This window comes from Pelophylax lessonae (genome assembly GCF_965119305.1).
Source record: "Pelophylax lessonae genome assembly, chromosome: 1".
In the NCBI taxonomy this organism is placed as follows: Eukaryota; Metazoa; Chordata; class Amphibia; order Anura; family Ranidae; genus Pelophylax; species Pelophylax lessonae.
The window spans coordinates 462,852,057-462,871,510 of NC_138768.1; the positions used below are offsets into that span (position 1 = coordinate 462,852,057).

The 19,454-nt window shown below is 43.9% G+C and overlaps 1 protein-coding gene across 1 annotated transcript in view; it reads left to right on the forward strand.

Moving 5' to 3' along the window:
• HSD11B1L (hydroxysteroid 11-beta dehydrogenase 1 like) overlaps positions 1-14,415 on the forward strand; it is a 54,517-nt gene extending 40,102 nt beyond the window's left edge. The window contains exons 4-7 of the mRNA XM_082243915.1: positions 780-871; positions 1,099-1,192; positions 4,994-5,159; positions 14,163-14,415. Of these exons, the coding sequence (XP_082100041.1) occupies positions 780-871; positions 1,099-1,192; positions 4,994-5,159; positions 14,163-14,367 (557 nt within the window). The 3' untranslated portion in view covers positions 14,368-14,415. The remainder of the gene's footprint in view (positions 1-779; positions 872-1,098; positions 1,193-4,993; positions 5,160-14,162) is intronic.
• The last annotated feature ends 5,039 nt before the right edge of the window (positions 14,416-19,454 follow it).

Here is a 19,454-nt window from a genome sequence, read left to right on the forward strand (position 1 = left end):
AAAGTAAAAACTTAAAAAGATAACAAAAAGATATAACTTGCGCTAAAATTGATGTGTCCATATAAATCAAATACTCTATAAGTGAAGATAGAAGCTGTCCTCAATGTGATAAAGACCGCTCTCTGTCACCATAGAAAGACAATATTATCACTGCCATCGCCACCAACACCACCAAAAGCTGAAATGGTCTCTTACCAGCTCACATTAACCCCACTGACGGAGGTCAATAACGCCTGTGGCCTAATACCCAGCCAGGGCCTTTGAAAGGTCAAGAGTCCTCTTATGACTCCTCACACCGATACAACGATAGCCCAGCGGTACCAACACAGTACAACCAAAAATATAAAAAGGCTTCACATAGTGTGAATCATTCAAACAATTTATTATATCAAAAGTAATGCACTTACATAGTAAAAAATGAGGTATGCATTAAAATCAAGCCGGCCAGCATTACAAACACCCATCCTTCAGGGATTACACACGCAGTGACGTCATTATGCCGTTTACCCTACGCGTTTCGTCATACATTGACGTCTACCGGGGTATGTCACTAAATAGTTGCTGCTTATTAATTTGCTTTATTATATAAATTACACTAGTGCAATATTTTTTCTTTTTAACTTTAGAGTAAAGGACATTTTAACTTTAGAATCACTATGTTGTGCTGTGTGGTAAGCCATGCGAAAGTTTGAACGCAGTCTTAATGTTTTATGAATCGCTTCTTACATTTTCTGGAAAAAAGAAGTCTATTAACAGATCACTGTCTTTATTTTTTGCAGGTCGTTTGGATTATCTGGTGTTAAACCACATTGGTTCAAGCCCATTTCAATTGTGGGATGGAGATGTCCAGCATACCAGGTGGCTGATGGAGGTTTGTTTAGATATTTCTGCTCAGAATAGTCTCTTCTCTCATATTGAAGCTTTGTTTTGCTATTTCAAACTAATTTACAGGCAATCTCATATATATTTATTCTAAAGCGCTGCACACACTGTTGGCGCTATATAATAATAATAATAATCTCATATACCACTTACATAGTGAAAGCACTTATTGACAGTCACCTCATTTGCAGCTTATAACTTTCACTATGCTTACAGGTGAATTTCCTCAGCTATGTCCATCTTGCCACCATGGCTCTCCCTCACTTGACAGAATCAAAAGGCTCCATTGTTGTTCTATCTTCTCTTACAGGTAATTTTTGGGTATTGGTATTGAAAAATCAATTACAGTAGATGCACACTATGTACAGTATTTTCTTTTTTTTGTCTTTGTTAATTTATCGTAATCAAAAAAAAATTAGAACTTTGCAGACTTTATTAGTGATTAGAAAAAATGAAGGTGCGCAAACTAGTGAGTGTCCTATCAGCAGCAACCGAAACTACAACCTGAGTGGAGTGAGTGTATTGAAAAAGGTGTATGAGTGCGCTTGATAGTATATATAATCAAAATCATCAAAAATTTGATCAGAATTGAAAAGTGATACTCCAAAAAACCATCAAAGGTTACACATTTTTAAAAATAAAATAAAAGAATAAAATATAAAGTAGGTACATAAAATTCACAACAAAGGTGCACTGTGTATGTGAAAACACGCATGTAATATTCAAGTCCCAAGAGTCCATAAACATGTGTACATGAAACTTCTTGATGATAAAGTGCAAATGAGAAAGTGCAATAATAGTCCACAGACTTGTGTCCTCCACAACACCACGTGAAAAGTGGGAATGGTGATGGTACCCTCACCAGCTAACAAGATAGCATACACTTTATAACTTGCAAGGGCTGGTGTAGTGGAGCAAGAAATTTTCCCACAACCAAATCTTTCACCTCGTAAAATAGTGAAGATGAAACTCTTACCAGATCAGGGGAAGAGGGGGGTTACACGCAGAGTGCAGAGTTCAGGGGTGGGCTACGCAGTGGCGGCCGGTACGTTGGGGGCGCAGGGGCGCCGCCCCCCCTATCCATGCATCCGGCCCCCTAATCTGCACGCAGGGGCGCCGGACGCATGGAGTTCAATGGGACTTTTTTTTTTGCATCACCTGATTAGAGCCAGAGGCTCTAATAGGGCGATGCAAAGGGTGGACACGGGGCGCAGAGCAGTGCGTCCCGAGCCCACCCATTGTGTGACAATAGCGAATGAAAATTCGCTATTGTCACATGGATCCTCCTCTGGCCAATCAGGGAGCGCGTCCGATACGCGCTTACTGATTGGCCGAAAGGCAAACCCCATGCCATTGGCCGAGGAGGAGGTGGGAGCGGGAGGACTTGAGGAGACACGCCGCCGGGGGATTGAAGAGAAGCCGGCCCCTGGGACACTGAGGAGAAGGCGCCGCTGCGACAGTGCTCCAGGGCTCCAGGTAAGTGCACTGGTCTGGGGGGGGGGCACACTGCATTGAAGGGGGCATGCACGCACGCACGCTGGTCTCTGCATGTATGCTGATCACTACATTGAAAGGGGGCATGTACGCTGGTCACTACATTGAAAGGGGGCATGTATGCTGGTCACTGCATTGAAAGGGAAATGTATGCTGATCACTACATTGAAAGGGGGCATGTACGCTGGTCACTGCATTGAAAAGGGGCATGTACGCTGGTCACTACATTGAAAGGGGGCATGTACGCTGGTCACTACATTGAAAGGGGCATGTACGCTGGTCACTACATTGAAAGGGGGCGTGTACGCTGGCCACTGCATTGAAGGGGGCATGTACGCTGGTCACTGCATTGAAGGGGGCATGTATGCTGGTCACTGCATTGAAAGGGGGCATGTACGCTGGTCACTACATTGAAAGGGGGCATGTACGCTGGTCACTACATTGAAAGGGGGCATGTACGCTGGTCACTGCATTGAAGGGGGCATGTACGCTGGTCACTGCATTGAAGGGGGCATGTACGCTGGTCACTACATTGAAAGGGGCATGTACGCTGGTCATTGCATTGAAAGGGGCATGTACGCTGGTCACTGCATTGAAAGGGGGCATGTATGTTGGTCACTGCATTGAAGGGGGCATGTACGCTGGTCACTGCATTGAAGGGGGCATGCATGCTGGTCACTACATTGAAAGGAGGCATGTACGCTGGTCACTGCATTGAAAGGGGGCATGTACGCTGGTCACTGCATTGAAAGGGTGCATGTACGCTGGTCACTGCATTGAAAGGGGGCATGTACGCTGGTCACTGCATTGAAAGGGGGCATGTACGCTGGTCACTGCATTGAAAGGGGGCACGCTGGTCACTGTGCATTGAAAGGGGGCACGCTGGTCACTGTGCATTGAAAGGGGGGGTCACTGTGCATTAAAAGGGGGCACGCTGGTCTCCCTGCATTGAAAGGGGGCACGCTGGTCTCTCTGCATTGAAAGGGGGCACACTATACCTTAATTACTGAAGGCCCCTTTCACACTTTTGCGACCTCAAAGTCACGCAATTTTTAACAGCGTTTTTTTGCCGCAAAGCAATGCCTAATACATTTTCCTGTTTGCGCCCCCCAAAAAATTTGAGAACCAGCCGCCACTGGTGCTACGTACATATTGCACAGTTTAGGGATGCGCTGCATACAGAGTACAGAGTTCAGCCTTCTTCCACAGCTGCTTACCTCTTTATCCCTATCCACATCTCACTTTCACCCCTTTTCAGGACTGACCTCTGCATGCAACCCCCCTCCACTGCCCCCCCCCCCTTAAAAGCTCCACCATTTTCCACATGTCTTACTTATGGTGCTGTACTAAGCTGAAGCACCAAGCCGGCTCTAGTACCTCCACGCACACTGTAGGTGACTCTGCATCTCTCACTTGCTGGAAGATCATCTAGTGGGGGTGTCAGCATCCACACTGCTCTCCAGGCACTTGCATCTCCCTTGTCCCCATCCTGCATTCAGTGGGAGCCGCACAGGAGATCAGATCTGTGGGAGCTGTTGGGAGACAAGCTTTCACTTGTAAACACAGACGGTGAACAGGGAGCAGAAGGCCTGAGCCAGAGGTGGTAGAACTGAAATCCACCAAGTTCCAGATGGAAAAAGAGCCCTGCAAATTTGTAAAAAAAAAATGCCTATAAGGTCTGGGCACACGACAGAACTATACAAGTTTGAATTTCTACTAGATTTGTCACTGGCTTGAATTCTATAACTTGCAAGAAGACGTGGTTTTACTGTGGCTAAAATATACTGTAGCAGATTTTTGGGGGTGTAAGCATTTTAAGAAGAATAAAGACCTAAATGCGGGGAAAAATGTTAGTTTAAAGGCTAAGTTATCTTTTACATGAACTGGTCCATGCAGACAAGGACCAGTTTGGACAAAGACCAGTAGTTTAAAATACTCTGCATCATTTGTAAAAAAAAAAGTATTGTTTAATGAAAATATAAACCTGTAGGCCTTTTCCCTCACCCATGAAGCCTGGCCGAAATACTCCCAATATTTATATACCTATGTCCTGGCTTTTTTCCAGGACTTGGACTGCAACAAAATGGCATCTGAACCTTCTTCTTTGAGGACAACTAAAATGATAAGCTATTTAGTGACCTCAAAAAAAGGAGGGTTGTGTTCATTTTGTTGTAGCCCAGAATATGAGATGGAAAAGGGCTACAGCAATCTGAGAATCATGATGGGGATGTGCAACCTGGAACGTTTTCCTACAAAAGGAGAAAGAAGGTGTCATGGCAATAAGCCAAGGTACAGAAATGTATACAGTATGCGTTCGGGGCCGGATATCAAATTGGGAGCACCGACTGTGTCTGTGCATTCCAAATGACATGAATTGGACTGCCTGCACGTGGATGCAGGGAACACCTGTGCATTTGTTTGTGAGTAAACATGGCCCTCGCCATACACCATGATTCAAGTAAGAATACAAATGGCTCTTCTCTTTAGACAGGATTTGTTAACCTGGGTATCAGCTTTAATTTTGCTAAAAAGTATTAGTACATAAATTATTTTTGAGGGTGTTTCATGAGTTACATTACATGAGAGTCTATTCTGATATGTTACTTTGATCATCTAGGTAAAGTTGCAACCCCCTTTACCACTTCATATGGTGCGACAAAGTTTGCATTGGATGGTTTCTTTTGGTCTCTGCGACATGAACTAGCCATGAAAAATGTACCTGTCTCCATCACGTTGTGCATCCTTGGCCTTATTGATACCCAGTCAGCTATGGAGAAAGTCAAGTGAGTAAAAATGTTGTTTTGTTGAAATTTTGCTTACATAAATAAAGTATATTAATACCATGAAGGACTAGAAGAGAAAAAAATACAACCTGGAACACAGAAACCAAGGGAAAACAATGGGGGGGGGGGGGGGATTTGCTAAAACCGGTGCACACAGAATTTCGTGCAACTGTGCATAGTAATCAGTCAGCTTCTAGCTTCAGTTTGTTCATTTAACCTTTAAGCTTATTGGTTACTATGCACAGTTATACCTGATTCTGTGTGCACCAGTTTTCCTAAATCTTCCTCAAACTGCAACAGTTGCTTAATGAAGTTCAGCTGGCTGTTGCAAAAAGCAGAGGGTCCCCTCTGCAGTGTCCAGATAAAGACAACACAACACAGGTTGCCACCTTCCTTAGGCAACAGTTCAGCAGAAACAACAGGCATCAGTCTGTGATGAAGTCTAGCAGCAGTGCAAAAAAAAAAAAATCCTCTGTAAAAGTGGGGGTCAGGGACCTGAATCATCTTCCCTTCCACATCAAAGACATTAAGCGGGTTATTTACTAAAACTGCATGGTGCAAAATATTGTGCAGCTCTGTATAGAAACCACTCAGCTTCCAGGTTTTATTGTCAAAGGTTAATTGAACAAACTGAAGTTAGAAACTGAATGGCTACCATGCACAGCTGCACCAGTTTCTGAGTGCTCTAGTTTTAGTAAATCTCCCCCAAAGAGCCCACTCCTGGTCTCTGCACCCAGCATTCATTATCACCACTTTGTCTTTGAAAATAAATCTCCTCAAGCTCCAACTGTCCCTGCATCTTAGAAATCTTTGCAAGAAGACAGGAGACTCTTTATTCCGATGTGGCTTGGGCACATTAAGGTGCTCCCACACACCTTCATCATACCAGACCAGTTGGCACTCCATCAGCTGTCTGGGCATATATATATACTAATTTGCATATTCCCAGGCAAACCATTTCCTGACGATCTGGTGAATTATGGACAAGCGAGGCAGCTCCTCCACTTTCCTAAGTAGATCTTTATGTGCCTAAATCTGCGCTACAGCTTGAGCAAAGGTGTGCAGTGGGGAGAGATCTAACTGGAGCTTCCTGTAGACCTCATCCAAGCGCAGCCTTCTCACACTTTCTAACAGTTGGTTGGCAGCCTCATTCTGTAGACATGTGCAATTTGTTTTGGTCCAAATGTAAATTCGGACAAATTTTTGGTTATTTGGAGATTTGGATGTTTTCGAATCTCTAATAGAAATGGTAAAACATTTTGTTGAAGTTTGTTTAATTTAGTTTAGTTTATTTGTTTTCTAACGAATTCCAAGTTTTTGAAATGTTTGGAATTCGGATCAGTCGAAAAATGATTGACTGATTCAAATTCGGTGTGAAGAATAGCTGGTTATGAGTGGGCCTGGAAGCTGGCTGCCTAACAACTGATGGGCTTCCCCACTGAGAGCTGAAATGAATACAAAAGAATGTGGGCAATAGAAAATTCAGAGAAAAAACAGCGTGGGGTCCCCCCCAATCCATACCAGGCCACACCAAAATTAAAAAACAAAAAGGGCATGGGGACCCCCCAAAATCAATAATAGACCCTTCTCCATGCCTGCAGCCGACAGGTTAGGAGAGGGAGGGGACGCGCAAGCCCCCCCCCCCACCTTAACCATACCAGGTCAATAGCCCTCAACATGGGGGGGTTGCTTTGGGGCACAAAGCACCTTGTCCCCATGTTGATTGGAACAGGGGCCTCTTCCCCACAACCCTGGACAGTGGTTGTGGGGGTCTGCAAGCAGAGGGCTTATCAGAATCTGGAATCTGCCCTTAACAAGGGGGCCCCCATGTTCCAAACCCCCTCATGTGAATGAGTATCGTATACATAGTACCCCCGCCCATTCAGCAAAAAAGTGTAAAAAGTGAATAAAGGCACAACACAAGTTTTTGACAGTTCCTTTTTTTTTTTTTTTTTTTTAAAAAGCCCCCCCCCCCCCGGTGTAGATCCATCATCAATCACGATGACTGCCACACCACCGGATCCAAAAAATGAAAACAAAAAACACCTCTGGCCTCATCAAATGTTCCCGCTGAATGCCTGCTCTGTTGTTTGAGATTTCCAAATAGCTGGAGTCACCTGATAACATCAGTGGGTGACCCTCCCCCTGTGATGTCATTGACCCAGCATGCCCTGGTCGGTGACATCACAAGAGGGTGGGGTCACCCACTGATGTCATCGGGTGACTCCGCCTCTATTTAACCACTTTGCAACCAAGCCTTTTTCTAAAATTTGGTATTTACAAGTAAGAATTTGTATTTGTTGCTAGAAAATCACTTAGAACTCCCATTTTTAGCAGAGACCCTAGAGAATAAAATGGCTATCGTTGCAATATTTTAAGTCATACTGTATTTGTGCAGCGGTCTTACAAACGCAATTTTTTTGGGGAAAAAAATGCACTTTAATAAATTATAAAAAAAAAAAACAGTAAAGTTAGCCCAATTTTTGTATAATCTGAAAGATGACATTACACCGAGTAAATAGATACCTAACATGTCATACTTTAAAATTGGGCATGCTCGTGGAATAGGGACAAACTACGGTACTTAAAAATCTCAATAGGGGACATTTAAAAAATTTTACAGGTTACCTGTTTGGCATTAAAGAGAAGGTCTAGTGCTAGAATTATTGCGTTTACTCTAATGATCGCAGCAATATCTCACATGTGTGCTGCGAACACCGTTTACATATGTGTTCGCTTGTGCGCACGAGCACAAAGGTATGGGGCACTTTAAATTTTTTTATTTTTTTTTTATTTTATTTTTTATTTTTACACTGTTCTTTTATTATATTTTTTTATCACTTTTATTCCTAATACAAGGAATGTAAACATCCCTTGTAATAGAAATAAGCATGACAGGTCCTCTTTATTTAGAGACCTGAGGTCAAAAAGACCACAGATCTCCCATTTACCTTTAAAAGCAAAAAGAAAAGAAAATGTAATTTTGATTTAAAAAAAAAAAAAAAAGCTGAAGGCCGAGAACCAGAAGTGACAGAGATCGCTGCGGTCCTCCAAGGGCAAAGAGCTAAATGAGGGCCATCTTGCCCTCACTTTACTTCCTGCCCAGCCTGGATCGAAAACAACCAGGACGCGGTTCCATGATCACTTTTATCTGAAAGCCGCCAAACAAACAAAAAAAAAAGATACCGGGGTTATGACGTACATTTACAGTTAGATGGTCGGCAATTGGTTTTAAGAAATGTCAGACAGCGGACCAGGCAGTCAGCAGGAACGTTCTCTGGAGGGTTTTTTTTTCTCTTATTTTTGGGTCCAACTTTGCGGCGGGCATCGTGATTGATGATGGATCTACACCATTTTTTCTTAATAAAGGTATTGTCAAAAAAGTGTCTTTATTCACTTTTTACACTTTTTTGGTGAATGGGTAGGTAGTACCCAATATTCATTCACATGGGGGGCAGGATATGGGGGCCCCTGCCTGCAGACCCCCCACAACCACTGCCTAGGGTTGTGGGGAAGAGGCCCTTGTCCTTATCAACATGAGGACAAGGTGCTTTGAAGGTGGGGAGGCAGACCCCCCTCTGCCCCAAAGCAACCACGTTGAGGGAATGTGGCCTAGTATGATTTCAGGAGGGGGGCGCTCCCCCCTCCCTTTCTGGCCTGCCAGGCTGCATGTACGGATAAGGGTCTGGTATGGATTTTGGATGGGGACCCCACGCCCTTTTTTTGGCGTGGGATATCCTTCAAAATCCATACCAGACCTGAAGGGTCTAGTATGGATTTTTGGGGGATCCCACAATGTTTTTTTTTCAGAATTTTCTATTGCTAGCATTCTTTTGTGCTTAGTTCATCTCTCAGCGGGGAAGCCCGCTGACATCTGATTAGTCATCGGTGGTTAAGGACACGGCGGCTGGCTTCCCTTAACAACCAGCTAGTCTTCACACAGAATTTGAGTCAGTCAATCATTTTTTGGCCGATCTGAATTTGAATTGTTTTGATGAAATTTGTTAGAAAATGTATAAACTAAATGAAATTAAACAAAACTAAACTAATTCGGAAAATGAAATTAGTAACATAACGAATCTATCCAAAACTAAACAAATTTTTCCATTCTGCACATATCTACTGCTCTGTTTACTCTGGGACACTTTCTGGCTAAACCCCTCTCAACAATCTCCCTTGACCGGTTGCCGACCACAGCAAGACTATATACTGCCCCTGCCCCGGCCAGGCAAAGTGACTTATATATACGTCACTAACCTGGGAGCCAATAGCGGGCGAGCGCGCGCCGCCGGAGGCGCGCTCCCGTCTCGGCTCGTTCACGGACACCTCCATGCGTGTGACCGGCGGACCCGATGTCCGCCGGTCACTCACGATCGTCCGCTGTGAAGGGAGAAAGGCAGGCGGCTAATGTAAACAAAGCCGTCTGTCATTCTTCCCTGTGTAAAAGCACTGATCTAACGGTCCTGCTATGTAGGACCGTTGATCTGTGCTGTTACGCACACAGCCACATCCCTGCACAGTTAGAAGCACGCCCCTAGGGACACACATAGTCACTGCATCTCTAATAAAGTTCCCTGCCAGTGTCATTTTTACAGTAACAGTGCATATGTATAGCACTGATTACTGTAGTAATGTCACTGGTACCCCCAAAAGTGTCAAAAATGTCAGTCAAGGGTCCAATCTGTCTGCCGCAATGTCGCAGTACCGCAAAAAAAATCGCAGATCGCCTCCATTACTCTTTAAAAAGCAACAAGAATGACAAAAATCTTTCCCTTAGTTAGTAAACGCAATAACTTTTGCGCAAACCAATCAAAATACGCTTATTGTGATTTTTTTTTTACCAAACATAGGTAGCAGAAAACAAATTGGCCAAAAATTTAAAAAAATTTTGATTTTTACATTTTTTTGGGGGGAATTTCATATAAAAAAATTTGAAAAATATTGCTATTTTTGCAAAATTGTCGCTCTTTTTTTGATTATAGCACATGATCAAAAGATCGCACAGGTGCTCAAATACCACCAAAAGAAAGCTCTATTTGTGGGAAAAAAATGACGTCAAATTCGTTTAGGTACAGCGTCGCACGTCCGTGCAATTGTCCGTTAAAGTCACGCAGTGCCGAATCGCAAAATACCCCCTGGTCAGGAAGGGGGTGAATTCTTCCGGGGCTTAAGTGGTTAAGGATCGCTAAAACCAAGACACCTCTTAGCCATTCCACTCCTCATATATTCCCTTCCAGCTGCTCAGCTCCAGTGATGACACCCTCTATCCCAAACCTGGGGACTCTAGGTCAGTACCCCCATCACTAACTTCCCAGAGGTCTCACCTCCCAGTGCTGATGCAGTATGGACTCTCCGATGACAGTTCTCCTTCCCTGGCTGAAAGAATAGCCCTTGGTCTTCAGTCCTGGCCCTGAAGACATTTTGGCACTTTCCAACTTGTCAGGAGTGGTGAAGGCATACAGAGCATCATGTCTCTCTGCAGCCAGTTTGGAAAAATCTGCATCTTCTGTGTAGTAGCTCGTGTTCCAGTCCACCCTGAAAATACTTTGGGACAGATTGGTTGGCAGCAGAACCAGCAGTACTTTTCCACAATGCTTGCAGTGCCTCCAAGCCATTATCAGTGTACCAGCATCTGGTATTTTCAGCAGACAATACTCAAATGTTCCATCCCTGAATGGTCAAGCACCCACTGTGTGCCAGCTACACACGAGTGTCTATCAGGTACTCTCTTTGTAAATCAGCCAACTGGTAAAAACTTCCCTAAAGTCAACTATCCCAGATCCAACCACGAAAAAAACAGTAATGTGCCATGTTCCTCCAGACTACACCCATTTGACCAGTGGGTTGTAACAAGGTCCTTCTTCTGTTCTGTCTGCTGCTCTGGTGCCCATTTCTTCTGCCAGACACTGGACTCCTCCTATTGTGCCAAATAATCTTTTGCTTGCCAACCAAAAATGCACATTTCCTGGCAATTGTCATCCCCCCCCCCTTCAAAAATACAGTCTCTCAATAGCAAAAAAGAAAAAATGTACACTGCAGCAACTGTTCCTGATCTCTCCACCAGGCATTCCATAAAGCACAAATGATATGAAACATACAGTCTTCTATGGGTTGCTAAGGGCAACAGCAGCATGAACTGGAAATAAACTGGTTCCCCATTACCTGTTCAGTGCCTGCCTGCTCTGGTTTCAGCCTCAGAAGTGCACTGACACATTCAGGCTCAGTCTTGGATTATTTTTAAGATTTGTTGCTGGTCTTAAACAAAATGCAGGGAGGAGGGTAGAGGGTACAGGATACACAAAGGTAATTACAAAAATCCTGGAGGACAGCTTCCTGAACAATCTTATTCTAGCAGTATTAAGCCTTATAGTAGCAGCCTCAAAATGATACTGAAAAGAGGGGACAGTCAGTAAATCTCAGCAGCGGACTGTGACAGAACAGCCATAGTCCGTTGCAGCAACTTCTCGTGTATTGCCCTTAAGAAGTAGTTCTACAACTGGAGCTTTAGGCGAAAGGCCCCCAGCTCTCCAATCAGCTTCCACAGGCCAATTTCATTCAGCAAGTTTAACATGGCACTTGCTGAGGTCCAGTAGCATCAGCTTCTCTGGAACACACACATGCCCCCTCCCAGGGGAAATCCCAGGGAAAGAGAGAGACTGATAGATGATTATTTGGGAGAATTCAGATTCAGATAGCTTTTCATAATCCAGTGACTGAACCTCCCAAACTGTTTCTGAAACATTTTTCCAGAAGCAGGCAGACACAATCAACCATGCACAAAGTGGTCACCGCCTCCACCTATAACTGGTCTTAGTGGTAAGGAGCACTGGAAGGGCGGACGCAGACTCTTTAAATTGTAGAGTTAGGGACTGCAGATCACAGGGTGCCTTGTCGGGGCCTGCAGCTTACGCATGTATTTGCAAATGTGTGCAACCAAACCCCTGTTTTTAACGCATACTGTTAGACAGGTCAATTCGGTTGGTCGCTGGCTGGTTGGTAAGTTGTGACTGGAAATCTCTTTGTTTTTTTTATAGACACAATCAACCATCAGGTTTAGGAAAAGAGTGAAAAGACCTGAAAATAAATAGCAGCTCAGCTGGATACAGCAAAGCCATATATTAATTTAACCAGCCTGGGACAGGGCACTACACAGGATTTAGTATATTCAAAAAAAGAAGAAAATAACAAGAGTGTTGCTTTACCCTTGTCCAGTCAGTGACAGGGAACATAGGAAACTACAACACGGTTATGATGCCTAGGCTGAGCAGCTCCCTAGCCTTAAAGAAGAAGCACAGCCAAAGCTCGTTTGACTGTACTTTTCCTATAGATCACAGGAGTGCAGCTCGTTCTGCACTCCTGTGACCCTTTTTCAGCCCGCTGTTGGCTGACGTCACAGAGCCAGTCCAGATGGGAAAAATCGCAACCACTGGCTGGATCATCCACCCAGATGCCTGGACTGGCACCTGGCTCAGTGACAATAGACACATAGTTGGTCTCCCTAGTGCAGAGGAGGACTGAGCCAGGGGGCAGGGGGGAAATTGCCCTCTGGGCCACTCTTATTGCCCTGAAAATAGGCTGCACCGCTTCTGCCACAGACATGCCTAAAGGATTCCTGGTGAAGAGAAGTAAAAAGTCCCTGCCGCTGACCTACTGGGGGCAGGTTGAAGACAAAGACAGAGTGCAAGCCTCCCCCCAAGCATGGATGGTGTGAACTGTGTCTGAGCTGAGGCTGGTTCCATGCCCCACTGGAGACTCTCCCCCCGCCCCCCCCCCCTCCGGCCAGCCCCAATTGAGCTGTTCGAGCTCCCCCCCACCACCCCCTGCTGGCCAGGTCGGTAACCCAGATTCAGCAGTGAGTAGAGTACCTGGAGCAGAGCTTCAGCCTGGAATGGGGGTCAAAAGGGAGGCCGAGTTGCTGCACCATGGGCCTCTGGTTTGTACTTGCCCCCTGGGGTGAAAGTTACCAGTCAGCCCCTACCCTAGTGGTAAAACAGACAGCAATACAAATTTGCAAACTGGCAAGCTACTGTCAAACTAATTAATCTACTATTACTTTTATGGAGTCTTTAGGGTGGGTGGTTGGGATAAGAGAATAGGCATACACGTACTTGTCAGTCTTCTCTACAGTGGGTTTATTGTCTACATTCCACAGTCTCTTTAGTCTCTTTATCTTCCTTAACAATTTGCTTATATTTTGTGATACAGTGGAAGTGTTCTTTACATGAGTTGGAGAAAATAGTTTTAATTGTGGTTTTAGGACCACCGTGGCAATCAGGCGTTTAATTTTCTGCCACAGATGTGCTTGCCTGCCTGCAATGAGCTGAAGCTTGATGAAAACTGACGAGGTTAGCTCTAAGGCATCATCCCAGAGAGTGTCACTGTGTCCTCATTTCAAAAGTACCCAAACACACAGATCCATTTTTAACATTGCTGTCTTGTTAGCTACAACTTTTCTTTCCAAGTTCCAGCGTACTAATGCATTTGCAGTAGGAAGTTACTATCCTGACTCCGCCTCTGCAGTTGTACTTGTCTCTAACTATGGACAATGATAGTACTGTCATCAATCCTAATCAATTTTGGAGATTTAATTCGTCCATTCACATGTACATTGGCAGAATCATCCTTTGCCCTACTGGACTGCATTATATAAACCATAGAAAGGAGAAACCACTGAATATGTTTTTTTAAAGTTCTTACATGCATCAAAACAGTATAGCTGCACTATTTTTTTTTAAAACAGTGTGAATGTACTTTAAAGTAGGGGTGGTCAACTGCAGCCCTCCAGCTGTTGCGAAAGTACAAATCCCATCATGCCCCTGCCTCTGGGAGTCATGCTTGTAATTATCAGTCTTGCAATGCTTCATGGGACTTGTAGTTCCACAACAGCTGGAGTTCGCAGTTGCCCAACCTTCCCCTAGATTATCTAAAGCCGTTCAGTACAAAAAGGTATACCATTTGAATTGGGTGCTCCATTTCATTCCTGTTTTATTTCATCTCTTGTAGAGATAAGATCGCAATGCCTGCTTACCCTGCCCAAGATGCTGCCTTAGCAGTGGTGTCCGCTGGGGCCAGCCGTGTGTGGGAAATGTATTATCCTTGGTATGTAAGACCCATCTGCTTTATCAGAGACTGGTTTCCACAGGGCAGAGACTGGATGATACAGAAGTCATACCAACAAGTGTCTGATGAGCAAAATGTACCGAAATGAGCCTAACAAAAGAACTAGAAACATGTTTTTATTCTATGGAAGTCTTGCATTATGTCTGTAGTGCTTTAATGTAAAATTTGTTTTCAAATTACCAAACTGCTTTCCAGTCTTTATTTAAAATCCTCATGCAGATTATTTTCTACATTCAAAGGAGGAGCTCACCTCTTCAAATAAATAAATAAATAAATGCAGTGCGCACATCTTTTTGCATGTAAAAAATGTGCATTTCATTTTTTTTTTATTGGGAGCCTACAAAGCATTGCATCTACAATCACCTGAATACAAGTGTAACGTAGCATGTTAGAAAAGGTGAACTTATCCTTTAAGAAACTCTTTTCCATAATCCATTGCATGAAGAAAGTGTGTCATTTTTTAAAAAACCTACAGAGTACACAGTGCCTAGTGTGTTGTGTACTTGGATATAGAGCAGGCCCAGACTGTCCATGCCCAGTGCAGTACTGAAACCACCTGACCTCTTTCAGCTTCTGTATTATATGTTGAAAAAAAATTGTTATATGTAATATAAATAAAGTGTAACTAAGTGGTAATCTTTTTTTGTTCATTTTGATAGAGAGGGGAGGGGGTTGGAATATCTGTCAGGCTTTTTTTGCTGTCTGTGCCCCTATTAAGGTCCTGTTCTATTTACCATTATCACAGTGAGTGTAAGTAAAGAGCTTTGGAGACATTCCTATTTACTTCCTGTTGTGGCTATGGGACAGAAAGTATGGGGAAGTCAAACTGAGATGGCAAAAAAAAAAAAAAAAAAACGGGTTATACTCATGCCCCTCAAAAAAAAAAAAATAATAAATTTTAAAAAAAGTGTTTAGAAAAAAAAGTTAGGGGATATCTCCTCCAGTTAACAATTAAATCTGATAAAATGTCCTAGCCCTTCTCCGATAAATCTAAAATTAAGAAAGAAAGTTTTAGGTGGAGTTACACTTTAAAGCAAAGCCCATCACATAAAGCATATAAAGCATAAGGCTCGGTTCAAACTTGTGCAATATGCTTTTGATCCATTTCTGCAGTTCTTTTTGCAGTGCATTTTGCATTTTTGCACACATTTTTCATGTGTTTTTTGATGCATTTTGCATTTTTTATGCTTTTTTTTGGCCAATTTGTTGTTAGGTGGATTAAAAAAAACGCAAAGTGCAACTCGTGACAAAAACACACTACATGCTTTTCTGCAGCTTCCCTATTGAAGCCTATTAAACCAAACTCACTATTTTGCTTTCTAAAAAGTCCCTGGCCCTTTCCAAAAGTGCAGTGGCTAAAAAAAGCATAGATGTGAACAAGTTCAATAAGAAACCATGTTAAATGGACTGTGCCTTTATGCAAAAAGCAATAAAAAACACATAGGTGTGAATTGAGTCTAACTCCTCGAAAAAAAAAAATTCTTCTCACTTTTGCTGCGTACAAAGAAGCTACCTCTGGTGATGATTATCCTAGATCAAGATCGTTGCTGCATAAGGTAAAAATCCTAGTTTCGTTCTTTCCAGAAAGTACAGCCACCACTATACTTAAAGGAGAAGTATGGCCAAAGCTTTTTTGGTCCTACCTCTCGTATGGATCACAGGAGTGCAGTTCATTCTGCATTCCTGTGACCTGTTTTCATGTCTGATTTCACTCAGCCGGTTCAGCATCCACCCAGCAACCTGGACCAGCAGCTGACTCAGCCTCTAAGCTAGCCTCTAAGAGGCTGAGACAGCCGCTCCCTCCCCCTGCACAGCTCAGCGCTCCAGTGAGAATGGAAGGGGAGAACTGAGTGATCAATGATGTCTGATCACTCAGTTCTCAGTGTAAAGGCGGCAGGGGACAAATGCAGTATTGGATCAATGCTGCATCCACCTAGGTGAGTATAATATTATTTTTGGGGGGGGAAACCCACAGTTCTCTCTTAACTATATGTAGCCGGTATCAGACTACTACAATATATATATATATATTTATATGCTTATTGTTACTGTTGGAGTTGTCTGTGTGCCCCTTTAAGACTGCTTTCAGTGGAGATCTGCCTCTCACAGGAAGTGGAAGAACTGGATTGTGGGAGATGTAGTTCTGAATTGAGAGCAGACCGTTATCTGGATTGCTGAGGGAACTGTTCTCCCAGGGAGCAACGGGGAAGTGAAGGACCATGGGGGAGACTATAAATCTATCTGCTCCACAATGTGAACGCTCTCTTGCTTCCGGGACCCAGTGAGTGTGGATCAGTCTGTTGTGTGAGTACAGGACTGGTGGTGGCTGAGGCCTAGTACACGAGGCTTAACTCGCGTGCAGAGCTCACCATCAGTGGAGCGGATGCTGATAGCTATACTGTGGACGCTATCACAGTATAGCTGAAGAGGAAGCAAGTGGAGGCCAGACGGACAGCCTGAGGAAGCGGAGTATTGCTCACTCCCAGACGCGGGAGCGAGGGAGAGTGCATCGCCTGTCTTATAGGACCCTCACGAATGTACATTTGAGAGAGAGAGGGTGCCTGTGTGGAATCCTGACCGCAAGTATAATCTTTCCCATCAACACACTGACCGCAGACACTATTGCACACATCACCTCCATTGAGATTACAAATGATCACTTTGGACAGTGATAAGAGCTCCAACTGCCGGTGAAGATTTAGCAAGGCCATGCTAGGGGAGGGGTGTCGACACCTGCTACATCTTAAAGGGGACACACTTGATTTGTTTACAGCATTGCTAGTTAGAACATTAATAGCACTAAAATAGCTCTAAGTTTTCCTTTGAGCGAACAATCCTAGTATTATTATAAAGGTCATCAGTAACTGTTTTATATCTTAAAGTATTGTTCTACCACTGTTCATTGATATTGTAATTCTTTATTTGTTATTTCTTTATATCAGTCTTGCTGAACCCTGCTGGTTTAGGTGGGATTTGGCTGACTGATAGAGTTATACCTGTTTATCCTTTAAGTAAACAGCCAAACCTCATTTATCTTGTGTTAGTGTGTTCTTAAAGGTATACAAACAATGTCGGATCCTAGAGTGTCAGGTGGGTTGGACGGTACACAGGGTCACAGGAGTGCTGAGGAACACCCATCAACCAGCAGCCCTCAAGGGGGGCAGTGCTACATATATATATACAGTATATATATATATATATATATATATATATATATATATATATATGTATATATATATACTGTATATACTTATTTGTATATAGCAGCGACAGTTTACCCAGTGCTTTACATCAGTCCCTGCCCTCGAGTTGCTAACAAGCTAAGGTCCCCATCTCATATGCATACATACACATTCTAGGGCCAATTTAGACAGGAGCCAATTAACCTACCAACATGTTTTAACAATGTGGGAGGGAAACCGGGGTGCCCACCTAAGCACGGGGAGAACATACAAACTCCATGCGTATAGTGTCCTAGTTGAGATTAAAATCTAGACCATAGTGCTGCTGGGTATACATGCTAATCACTAAGCCAGTGTGCTGCCATGGGCAGGGGGTGGATAAAGGGAGGGTAGCCAACAGTTTCCATTCACTGTATGAGAGCTGCAGCTTGCATAGCTCTCATACCTGCATTGCTGGAAGTAAAGCACTGGCTGTACTTCCTGCCCTGAATGAAACTAGGATTTTTTTACTTTAACCACTTTAAGACCAGAAGGATTTGCCCCCTTCCTGACCAGGCCCTATTTTGCGATTCGGCACTGCGTTAATTTAACATACAATTGCGTGGTCGTGTGACACTGTACCTAAACAAAATTTACGTCCTTTTTTTCCTCACAAATAGAGCTTTCTGTGGTGATATTTGATCACCTTTGCGATTTTTATTTTTTGTGCTATAAACAAAAAATAGCGACAATTTTGAAAATAAAAAAACAATATTTCTCTTATGTCCTCCGACAGTCGCCGCCACCTCTAAGTCATCATTATTGGGTATTGACTTCCGCTCCTCAGGAGTAGCTAGGCAAAAGACTTAGGGAAAAGACAAAAGACATTTGCACATACACACCCATGGGGGCTGTCCCACTGCTCAATACCCCTCTGCAGTGACCACTCCCAACTCAGTTTCTTTCTGCCTAGCGTCAGGAGTAGTTAGGCTTTCCCTGTGCTGGGGCTCCGGTCTCAGCCTTTCTGTTTTTTTTTTACTCTGAGTTTCACCTTAATGAGGACATTGTCCTGCCTTCGCTTTGTACGAAGCCTAAGCATCCCAAGGAGATTGCATTGCATTCCTTGAATGTTGTCAGGGCGATCAGGGTTTACCTGTCGTCCACTGAGTCTTTTCGGAAGACCGATTTCCTCTTTGTCCTTCCTGAGGGACCTCGGAAGGGCATGGCTGCGTCTGCAGCAACCATTCCCAAGTGGATCAGACAGACCATTGAACAGGCCTATTCTCTGAAGGAACGGGTCCCACCCTTCCCTGTGAAGGCGCACTCTACCAGATCTTTGAGTGCGTCCTGGGCCTACTGGCACCATGCCTCCTGGCCCAGGTGTGCAAGGCTGCGACTTGGTCATCAGTGCACACCTTTTCCAAATTTTATAAGGTAGATGTTCTGTCATCAGCTGATGCCTCCTTTGGCCGCAAAGTTCTCAGTGCGGCAGTGTCATGAGGGACCCTTGTTTTGTTGTGGGTCCCTGACTGTTGGGGTTGTTTATCCCCTGGGTTATTTGCTTTCCTGGGCTGTTGCTCCTGTTGAGCCTTTTCTGTTGCCCAGAAGGTTCTCTTACTGTGCGTGTGAGATTCCTTTCTCTGATGTGGGTACTGCGTTGCCTTTTCTACGGTTGCGTCTCCCACCCCTCATGTCTACACTGCTTTGGGACATCCCAATAGTGATGACTTAGAGGTGGCGGCGACTGTCGGAGGACGTAAGAGAAAACTGAATTTTTGTAAAATCTTACCTGTAAAAATTCCTTTCTCTGAGTCCTCCGACAATCGCCGCCCCGCCCCTCTTTTGTTTTTTTTTTCTTGTACACTTACTGCTATGCTACAAAACTGAGTTGGGAGTGGTCACTGCAGGGGGGTATTGACCAGTGGGACAGCCCCCATGGGTGTGTATATGCAAATGTCTTTTGTCTTTTGACTAAGTCTTATGCCTAGCTACTCCTGCGGAGCGGAAGTCAATA